We start from the raw sequence: 10088 nt of genomic DNA on the forward strand, positions 1-10088 counted from the left end.
TTTGAAAACCTGAACTGTCACTAAAGCGAACGCTCCCTCAACACCTCACTCTCAAAGAAGATCTACACCACCGCCGACATGGAAGCCCACCGCTCGACCTCCGAGCTGCCATCGCAGACCTCCAGCGGCCCCGAGTCGTCGCCCGCCGGCACACAGGCTTCCGGCGCTCTCGCGTCACAGTCCGTTGGTGCCTCGGAGCCGCCCGCGTCCCCTCCCTGTCAACACCCCCCCCTCCTCCCAAGCAGCATATGCCGTACGCGCCCGAGCAGCACGTTTCGGCAACTCCTGGGCAGCACCTTGCGCGCACCTCCGATCCGCAGTAGGAGGAGAGTGCCTCCGAGCTGCACGAATCACCGGCGTGCACGCCTTCTCGAACCGATCGGCAGCGCAACCAGAAAAATCGACCCCGCGTGACCTCCCCGCACGTTGCGGCACATGCCGCCAGCGACGTCTCGTCTGAGAGCGAGGAGCCTGATGAAAGCAATGATGATGAAAATTGGAGCACGGCCGAGTCAGCTGAAGAGGATAGAGAGGTGACGGGGGACATCGAGGGAATCGAAGACGATGAGCAAGCCGAGGAGGATATAAGTATCAATTTGATCGAGGTTGATATTCACCAGAAGGTGACAGGCCTTATCAGAGCTGATAAGTGTGAGCGTCGCTGCCTTCAGGGAAAGGCTCAAGAGCTGCAGTCTCTGGTTAGTTCAAAAGTGTAGCAATGTACGTCGTTTAGCTCAGCTGATCAATCAATGTGATACTTATGTCCATGCTAATCCAAAATGATATCAATTGACAGCATGTGTCACTAATATGAAACATCGCGCGAAAGTGAAGTTTTAAGACTATTTCAATGCGAATTTGAAGAAACGAAGGGTATCATTGGATTCGCTGTACAATTTTACACCAGGGTAGCCAATACAAAAAAAAAAATCTTAATTTTGCTCTGGGACGGGAGATAATTTTTTCGCGGGGTCATATCTTTGGCTAATCTAACTGTTAGAAGTTGTGGAGGGCCTCAAAAGATAGCTAAGACGCCCCTCTTTCCAACGAGGTACCTAAATCCCAATTCGTACTTTGGTTGATTAGTATCTTTTTGTTCGACGCGGTCTCATTTTATCCTCTAATCGTTACTTCAGAACCGTTACTTCATCTTCACTCATCATGGCTGCATCGTCGCCGCCGTCGCCAAGGTATCGTCCGTCGCTGTCTTCTGCAGTCCACGACGCGCTCTATTCATACTGGAGACTGCCTGCTCCCACCCGTTCATCGCTGCAGTCGAGTGTACCCAAGTTCCGAGTGGACGTCGATGGAGTCGTGACTCTGGACTGGAATTCGTGGCTCAGTCGTGTCAAAGCAGATGTAGCCATCACGAATGAGATCGAGGCGACGTGGGCTCTAGCTATTGAGGCAGAACACTTCACTACTACTAATGAGGTCGTAGACTTGGGTCGAGACAGTCGATCTCCCAGTTGGCGAGCAGTTCGAGGCTTGACCCATTCCACTTCACTGGGAAAAGTGGCCGAGATGCTGCGAGACGAGAGCGGCGAGTTCTTCTTGGCGTTCGTGGTGGGGGTGACGATACTGGAGAAGGCACTGTACGATCTTCACGACCAGAGATCATCGCCTTCTGGACCCGTGAAGAAGAAGAAGAACATGATTCTGAGAGACTTGCTGCACTCGGGCACGCTGGAGGACGCCCTACCGCCCGGTTTGTTGCGGCTGCTGAAGGTTCTGTTCCTCCCGTCGGGTCTGAACCTGCGGAACTTGGTGTGGCACGGCTTCATGGCTCCTGCCGAGTTCCCCAAGTGCTTTGGCTGCCTCACGCTGCTGCTCATCATGGCACTGCCGAGGTGTTTTGACCACCGGACGGAGGAACTGCTGACTGAGATTGAGCATGGGGACACGGAGCTCTTTCGTATCGACAGTTTTAACGCTAGATTTGTTACGAGAGAGGAGACAGTGATCGGGGAGGAGGAAGATGGCGAGTTGAACCAGGATCCCATCGCTGTGCTTCGTCATGAAACGCCAGCGACGAGGAGTGAAGTCATCCGGAGGTGGTCCACTGCTGCTTTCGTTCCTATGGGGAGGTCGAATCTGCTACGACGTGCGATTGAGGCTTTGGTGGATCGAGGAGACGAGTTGTGGTTCCTGTTCGCTATTTTCCCTGTATTGGAGCACGCGCTGCGAATTGAATTTCTCCGTCTGAATCAGGAGCGCGCTGGATTGTCCAGTGCCTACGGTTTGGCACAGATCGACGCGTACTACTCCACTCTGGACGGCTTCGGCCAGAAGGACAAGCACCAAGTGCTGCTCCACCCTGTGGTTCTAGTCGATGGTGGTGACAGCGATGAGCGTGTTGGGGCTGAAGCAGATGACAGTCCAAACGACTCAGTGACGAACGCTTTGTACGAGGAATTACCCTTTGCGTCTCTGGCTGTGCTGCTGGATCTCTTCATGATGTCGAGTGGGCCCAATCTTCGTGCCAAGCTTTGTCATGGCGAGGCTAATCTGGCAGGTTTCCTCTCAAACTGGAGCCAAGGTGCTCCTTCAGCTGTCACAGAGGTCTCATCAGCGACTCGACTACTGTTTGAAGTGCTAATTCTCCTCTGCGAACGGAGCCGAGGTCCACACGAAGACGACGATACGCTCCCGAGTGCCGTAAGTCGCTGTCTACAGTCATTTGGCTCAGCTACAACATCTTCCTTTCACCCGTTCTACCGCTTACACCGCGCTCTTAGCGCGGTTTACAAGGTTGCGCTGGACTTCGCAGCTTTTCGAGAGCCTTATACAGCGTATCGTCTGGAAGAATTACACGCGGCTGGTGAAGACGAATCAAAACGGCAGGCAAGCCTCACTCGAGTTGAATTTGATTCGATCCAAGTCAGTGGTGGTGCCACATTCGCGTTGATGGAGAAAACAGATCGAGTGGCAGAGTTTCAAGCAGCGTTGGCAGTAAAGGAAGACGCTGGAACTCAATCACTTGCCACGAAGAAGAAAAATAAGAGCTTCGCGTCCTTGATCGGGCAGCTCAAGGACCAGTTGGAGATAATTGCGACTCGTATCCAGAAGGACTTCGAGGTAAATCACTGCACAAACAACGGAGTTGGTCGACGCAGCGTCTTCCTCAGCGTTGATGGCGTCCGAAGCCCCTTGAATCTCTTGGAGCGGTCAACGGAGCGGAGCCTGTTGGCTTTGAGTGATCCAGATGGGCTCAGCGTGGCTTCGTGCATGATGGAGGTCATCGCGTGCTGCCAGCGCTCCCTCCAGACCTTTAGAGAGCGAATCGAGCAGCTCCAGCAGCTCGTGACGCAAGGAAAAGCTCGGACGAACCACCGGCGCTCGTTGCTCACGAGTATTTTCTTCCTCCCAGTCTTCGAGCGCATGCAGCTAGTGAGTCTAAGCATCGTCGAGCATCAGTTGCTGCACCTACACGACGTTGCCACAGTCACAAGCACCAGCGCAGATTCAGCGGCGACGAAGGCGCCTGCACTTTGCCCTCGAGCCACGCAGATCGAGCAGCTTCAGCGCAAACTCCTGCAGTGCATCACCTCGTTCGAAGGCTGCACGGGCAGCACTGAGGCGTCTCAAAAGAGTGGCGAACAGGCAGTCGAACGAGCGTTGCAGTTCTTGAACTCAAAGGCGATGAAAGCAGCGTTTCCTTCAGCCTTCGACATGAGACGAAGAGCAAAGACGATAGATGAATGAACACCCGGTGTCAAAGAGGGGGATAGCTGGATGATCTGTGAATACTCAATGTTCACGATACACATGAGCGGGTTTTACGCTTGTCGATGCAGGGTTGCAAGAGCTCAAGGCACTGGGACCCTTCAAACAAGAACACCCTCAAGTTCTTCTTCTAACATCGTACCTAAACTCAATAAGCACTCATTCTTGCTAACTATTGATCGCAGCTACATACTCACTTCAGAACGTCGAAAGGAACCACATAAGTTTAGATCTGGGCGATCGTCGAGTTGATACGCACAGGCGAACTGAACGTGTCGAAGGAGCGAATCGCAGCTTCATCGCGGTCGATGCGTTTGTCGTCCAGTTTCTTCTTCTTGGTAACGTAGGCCACAGCGGCCAGGACGATGCCGCCCACAACCGCCAGCACCACGAGAGCCACGATGACCGGGCTCGTGCCGCCAGAAGTCGCCTCGGTCTTGGTGTTCGCCTGCTTCGTGTCGTCCGATCCCGCCTTTTGTGCCGTGCTGTCAGATTCGCCGTTCTCCTCCTGGCTGGTAGGGGTCTTTTCGACGCCGGCCGCAGAAGACTGGAGGATTGACACACCACTCGAAGACTCGTTCGCGGCAGTCACCTTTCCAGCCGTGTAGCTGCCTAAGCTGCCGGACTTGAGAGTATCGAAGCTGTTCACGTCGCTCTGCTGCTGGGTCTGAGACTGAGACGCACTGCCGCTAGTAACAGGTGCAGCCGTGGTCGCAGTCGGCGTTGCTGTCGTAGGTGTCGGAGCAGCAGTCGTCGGTGTCGGTGTCGGTGTTGTCGGTGTCGGTGCCGGTGCCGTCGTGGCAGGAGCCGACGTTGTCTGACTAGTTTGACTGGTAGAGCTCTGCTGCGTCGTGCTGCCGCCGAAGTTGGACGTGCCGTCAGTGCACTTGTCGGCCGTGAGCGACAGCGTCTCGGTGATGGTCTCCCCCGAGATGGACGTGAGCTCGATGTCCACCGCCGACATGTCGACGTTCGAGCCGCCGTTGAGCAGGAAGTAGTAGCACGAGTCCACCATGGTCACGTCCTGGTTGGCGATCTTCATGCTCGCCACGCCGTTGGCAAAGTTGGCGGGCTGCACGGCCAGCCACGAGCTGCTGCTGCCGCTCTTGGTGCAGTACTGCACGTTGCCGCTCACGGGGCAGTCCACGAACTTCCACCTGATGCTGTACCGGGACGGGTCGCTGCCCGTGAGCTGCTTGAACACGGTCGGGGACAGGTCCAGGTCGCCTTGGCTGCACTCGGGGCACTTGTCCACGATGAAGACCGTCACGGTGCTGCTCGTGTCGCTGCAGCGCGAGTCGGCGCACGAGACCTCGGCGCACCGGCCGCAGTTGAGTGTCGAGTCCCATTGCTCGCTGTTGAGCGCCGCGTAGTAGTCGCCCACGCCGGGGTCGTACATGAAATTGCAGTTGCCGGCCGACACCTGGCCCAGCGTGTAGGACGTGCCTTCACCGGCGAAGTACGTGTCGCCGCCGGCAAGGGCCATCGCCGGCAGTGCCACCGACAGGAGCGCAATTTGCCGGAACATCACAATGAAATGATCGATTCCAAGTGCCTGCTGAAGCGCGGTAGCTAATGCGCTGCAACGGGCACGGAACTAGAAATGAGCGCCACCGAACCGACTGACTGCCATAGAGTCTCAACTGTACGAGTCAAAGAGGCCCGAAAAGGCTGGAGCGGTGCAGATCGAGCCGATCGAGCCTGAAATCCCGCAAGAAATGGTCCCACCCCGTACAAAGGCATCGCAACTTACACAATTGAAAGTGGAGCTTCCTCGTTTTGCCGAGAAATTCTTGGCTGCATCGGTGCCCTTCAAGAATGACAACGCGCAGATGAAAAGAGTGGGCTAGCGCTTCAACTCTCGTAAAATACTTGGGACAACAATGCCTCTACGGAGTCGTACGCGTAAATGTAGACTCGGGTGGCAACGGAAATATGCGAGGAAGGGCTCCCACCCCACGGTTGGTGACGCAAATTATGGCAAAGAATACAAATAATAATAAACGCTTGTCGCCGGAAGCTTTGCTTTATACAAGGTACGGTAGGTGAGGCTTCGTACGCGACCCGATCCGGGCGCCACGCCACCATCGTGTGTATTATAGTTACGACTGCGATGGGAGCGGTTCCGTTGCCACTCGCCCCTTTGAAAACAGAGAAAACTAACTCATGGAGCACGCATATACACACTGCCGGTCGATCGAAGCCACACCCGCTTGTCTTGCAAAAATGGGGGCAAACTGGAAAACCTGGGCTTAGATCTTGGCGATGGTCGAGTTGATGCGCACGGGCGAGCTGAACGTGCCGAACGGACGAGCCAGGTCGTCGATGCTCTTCTCCTTCATCTTCCTCTTCTTGGCGCTGACGGCAACAACCGCGAGGGCGACGCAGCCAACAGCAGCCAGCACCACGAGCGTCACGATGCCCGGACTCGTGCCGGTAGAGGAAGCACCGGAGTCCTCCGACTTGGTGTTCGCCTCCATCTGGGTCTTGTCAACCGCAGCATCGTTAGACTGCAGGATGGACACGCCCTTCTTGGACGACTCGTCCGCAGCAGCCACTCTGCCGGCCTTGTAGTTGTTGGTGCTGCCCGTCTTGAGGTCGTCAAACGTCTCGGCCTCCGTGAGCATTCTAGCCGCCACCTTGGACGTTCCCTCCTTGCACTCGCCCGCAGTGAGCGCCACCTTGTCCTTGACGACCTTACCCGAGGCCGACGTAAGCTCGACATCCACCGCCGACAAGTCGGCGTTCGCTCCCTTCACCTGGAAGAAGTAAGCGCCAGTGTCCGAAAGGGCCGCGTCCAGGCCGGCAATCTTCATGCTCGCCACGCTTTCCGCGAAGTTGGCGGGCTGCACGGCGAGTCTCGAGCTGTTAGTGAGGCTGTCGGCGCAGTACTGAATGTTGCCGGTGGCAGGGCAGTCCACGAACTTCCACTTTATGCTGTACTGGGACGGGTCGCTGCCCGTCAGCTTCTTGAACGCCGCCGGGGACAGGTTCAAGTCGCCCTCCTTGCCCTCGGGGGTTGTGTCGACAATGTGAAGCGTGGCGGTGCTGGTCTTGTCAGCGCATCGCGAGTCGGCGCACGAGACCTCGACACAACGGCCGCAGCTAAGCGCCGATCCCCACTGGGCTCCGTTAAGCGCCGCGAAGTTTTCGCCGATGTTGGCGTCGTACATGAACTTGCAGGTGCCGCCCGAGACCTGTCCGAGCGGGGTCGCAGCGCCGTTGCCGGTGTAGTACGTGTCGGCGCCGGCACGGACCATTGCCGGCAGGACCGCCGCCAAAATCGAAACCTGTCGGAACACCATTCTCCAGGCCGAGTCTGTACTGTACCGAAGTTGAGTGCTGGAGCGGAGAAACCTGGAATGAGCCCACAGACTACGTAGGGCTTTCGACGGCGCGACGAAAGCCAGAAATGCAGATCAAGCCGATCGAGCATGGCCATCTTGCACAAGAGCGGACCAAAACCGCTCGTACATATGTAATTTGACCTCTGCACGTTGCACTGGTCAACGACTGTATGGGTGGCGCTGAATTTGCTGTCCGATTGTTTTCCGGCACGCATTACTATACCGTGGCCTATCCCCCTCCTAAACTTCTGGCCCACATGTGCGGAGGACGCACGTGTGTATACGCTATGGCCGAAAGCGCATGCTGGCGGCGGATAACTTTGAGCAACACGAGACTAGTTACAGAAGACAAGTTTTTTTCGTGCTAAGCAAGCTTGTGCCATTTTCGACCGAGAAAGTATCGAGCAATTAATTATTCATGAACACTTTGCAATTAGCGTCTCGAGGGGGTTAGTATTAATACGCTGCGGCAGGGAGTTGGCGAGGGGCGACGAGCTGGGCTGCGAGTTTGGCTAGGGTTTCCATAGTCGCGTACTCTTTCGTTGAAAAGTTATCGTGCGGCTTGAAGTCGGATGTGCACAACGACGCCACGATGGCTCCGTCGGGCGCTCGAATGGGGAACCCGGCGTAAAACTTCACACCGGCGTCCTTGATGATTGTCATCTGAGCGAAGCGCATGTCACGCTGCGGGTTTTTCACCACCAGCGGCTTATCAGCGTACACCGTGTGCGCGCACATATTCTCATCCCGAGGCGCGACGTTCATCTCCGGAGGACGCTGAGGGAAGGTGCCCACCGCGTGAAAAGTATCCTCGCCCACCATTGACACATATCCGACGGGGCAGTTGAGCTGCCTGGCTGCCACTTGAGCCAAAAGGTTGAGAGCTGCACGATCGTACGTCGGGTCCAGGACACCAGAGTTGTTGATGTACTGCAGCCGCTTGCACTCCATGTCTTGCTCAGGCATTGGCGGCAGCGGGTGGTTCGGGTCGCGAGTTCGGTCGCCGTCGAACTCGAACGCGTAGTCGCGCTCCAAATCGGCCACCTCACAGTCCTCGGGCCTCGTGCACTTTTCAGCCACACGCAAGCTCCGCTTCAGGTGGTGCTCGATATCCCTGCGCACCTTCTCGGCGAGGTCCTTGGGTGGTTCGGTAGTGGTGCTTGCGTCTGCGCTTCGGTTTAGACTGCAGAGAGCCCGATGCGGTGGGGCTCACCAATCGGCCGAGCTGTTCAAGAGCGTGAGATCTCGTGGTTGGGTCTTCGGAAGACAATTGGTCGTGAAGCAGGTCGTTGGGCGAAGAGTACTCACGAAGGATAGGAGTCGTCACCTCGGTATCACTGTCCGAGAACCAGCGATCGTCGCTTACGACCGTGGGTCCCAACGCTGCAATGAGGTTCTCGTCCTCGAACTTGCAGGCGTCGACGCGCACGACGCACTCGACGCAGATGCGGTTCTTACGCACCTCGCCGATGTGGGCTTCAACCTCGTACAGTTGGGAGCAGTCTCTGCAGACCATGTGACCGCAGAGCTGACAGAAGAAGTCGCGGCGGATCAATGAGAACCGCTTCTGGCAAATGGAGCACGACTTCAGCTCCGGATCACCCACGGACGCCGTGTGGAAGTACACAAACGACTGGAAGTCAAAGCGACGTCTTCGAATCACACGCTCAAACTCGCGTAGCGATTGAGTGAGCAGGTCCAGGACGTGCTTCGCTTCAGGGTTCATCATTGCAGCCCGACGTCGCGTTACTTGAGACTTGTTCGGAGCTGCGATTCGCGATAGTGGGCCCGGGCTGTAGGCGCCGAACGCCTCGGGCGGTGTCACCGCAGCGTACCCGTGTGCTATTATGGTGGTCGATTGGCTGCTGCTACCGCCAGGTGCTGGTGTGGATTGGATATCAAACCCCACAGCAAGATGGTCGAGCTGGTGGCGCAGCGCCGTACGCTCGGAGCGAGGCACCAGTTCGTCATGTACATGCTTCGGAAGAGTCTTCATCACGTGCACCGCGCGGTCCTTGCTTGCGTATTGGTGGGTGAACGACGCAAAGCAGAGCTTCTGCGGCAGCCGGTGCTTCTTCGACTGGAACTTCATGTGCAGCATCGGCTGCAGCGTCGCCATGTTCACGGTGATCAATACCTTCTGGCCCTCGGCTCCTTCCGGAGGTGAGCTGTTGTCGGATAAAGTTTGACGCGATTCCTCTGAGAAGTGGCAACGCTGCTGGAATACGGTGCGGGCGTCACAAAACTTTTTGCCGCAGAGCGCAGCCATGGTGCTCTGGTAGTCGCTGGACTCACGGTTGATTAACACGTTGAGGACTTCGTTCAAGTGGCACTTGATCTCCGTCTTGGCCAGCGACGCGTAGGCCAGATCCATGTCGTCCGATCTGTTGGAGCTCGGCATCAATTCGTACGCTGCGATGCCTCCCTTGCAGCTCTTGCGGCGCCACAGCGGGCTGCCTCGCGCATCCATCACGATGGCCGCGTGCAGCTTGGGGACGGTGGCCAACAGGTCGTCGGCCATCTGCTGGTCCGTGAACAGCATGCTCTCCTTCCCGCGACTGCCTCGGATCGCCAAGCCATCTCGTCGCTGCTGCTCCTGCGGCGGTCGGTATGAGTTGAACGTCGACAACTTGCGGTGCGACGTTGACGCGCGGGCGCGCGATCCAGACCGACCCGACCGGATGCTGCCCGAGCGACCGGATTGAGTGCTCATGTCGGAGTTGCGGGCTGTTTCGTTCGAGCAGTGCGACGCAGATTAAGGAATGAGTGGTGACATGCAAGCTGCTCACGGAGCGGAGATCGTGTTGGTCGCATCCTGCGCGGCAGACGGCCGTCCTGGTGAGCTGGTGAGGATGCAAGTGGGACGAGTCCGTGGCCACGTTGCAGCAGGATAGACCAGGTGCCACCCCTCACCAAAATGCGATTCCTTTATGGACTCGACAGCGTATGACGCTGCTGGTGAAGGATGAAGGGCGCTGGCGAAGGATACAGAGGTGTAGTCGTTCATCTTTTTAG

At 56.8% G+C, this 10088-nt stretch overlaps 4 protein-coding genes across 4 annotated transcripts; 1 reads left to right on the forward strand and 3 right to left on the reverse strand.

The window, feature by feature from the left end:
• Positions 1-1174: 1174 nt before the first annotated feature.
• Positions 1175-3705, forward strand: PHYSODRAFT_560537 (hypothetical protein; the record flags this gene model as incomplete). The annotated part of the gene is made up of 6 exons (XM_009529995.1): positions 1175-1852; positions 1961-2553; positions 2677-2821; positions 2921-3129; positions 3178-3435; positions 3526-3705. The coding sequence occupies exons 1-6, from the start codon at positions 1525-1527 to the stop codon at positions 3703-3705; spliced, it is 1713 nt and encodes a 570-aa protein (XP_009528290.1). The 5' UTR covers positions 1175-1524.
• Positions 3706-3952: 247 nt separating this feature from the next.
• PHYSODRAFT_508222 (hypothetical protein) lies at positions 3953-5254 on the reverse strand (the record flags this gene model as incomplete). Its single annotated transcript, XM_009529996.1, has 2 exons — positions 3953-4409; positions 4599-5254. The coding sequence occupies 2 exons, from the start codon at positions 5252-5254 to the stop codon at positions 3953-3955; spliced, it is 1113 nt and encodes a 370-aa protein (XP_009528291.1).
• A 724-nt stretch (positions 5255-5978) lies between these two features.
• On the reverse strand, positions 5979-7124 carry PHYSODRAFT_346459 (hypothetical protein; the record flags this gene model as incomplete). The annotated part of the gene is made up of 1 exon (XM_009529997.1): positions 5979-7124. Exon 1 carries the CDS (start codon positions 7029-7031, stop codon positions 5979-5981), a length of 1053 nt encoding a protein of 350 aa, XP_009528292.1. The 5' UTR covers positions 7032-7124.
• Positions 7125-7529: 405 nt separating this feature from the next.
• PHYSODRAFT_332912 (hypothetical protein) lies at positions 7530-9786 on the reverse strand (the record flags this gene model as incomplete). Its single annotated transcript, XM_009529998.1, has 2 exons — positions 7530-8210; positions 8287-9786. 2 exons carry the CDS (start codon positions 9784-9786, stop codon positions 7530-7532), a joined length of 2181 nt encoding a protein of 726 aa, XP_009528293.1.
• Positions 9787-10088: the final 302 nt, after the last annotated feature.

The sequence above is a fragment of the Phytophthora sojae genome (assembly GCF_000149755.1).
Source record: "Phytophthora sojae unplaced genomic scaffold PHYSOscaffold_5, whole genome shotgun sequence".
Taxonomy (NCBI): domain Eukaryota; phylum Oomycota; class Peronosporomycetes; order Peronosporales; family Peronosporaceae; genus Phytophthora; species Phytophthora sojae.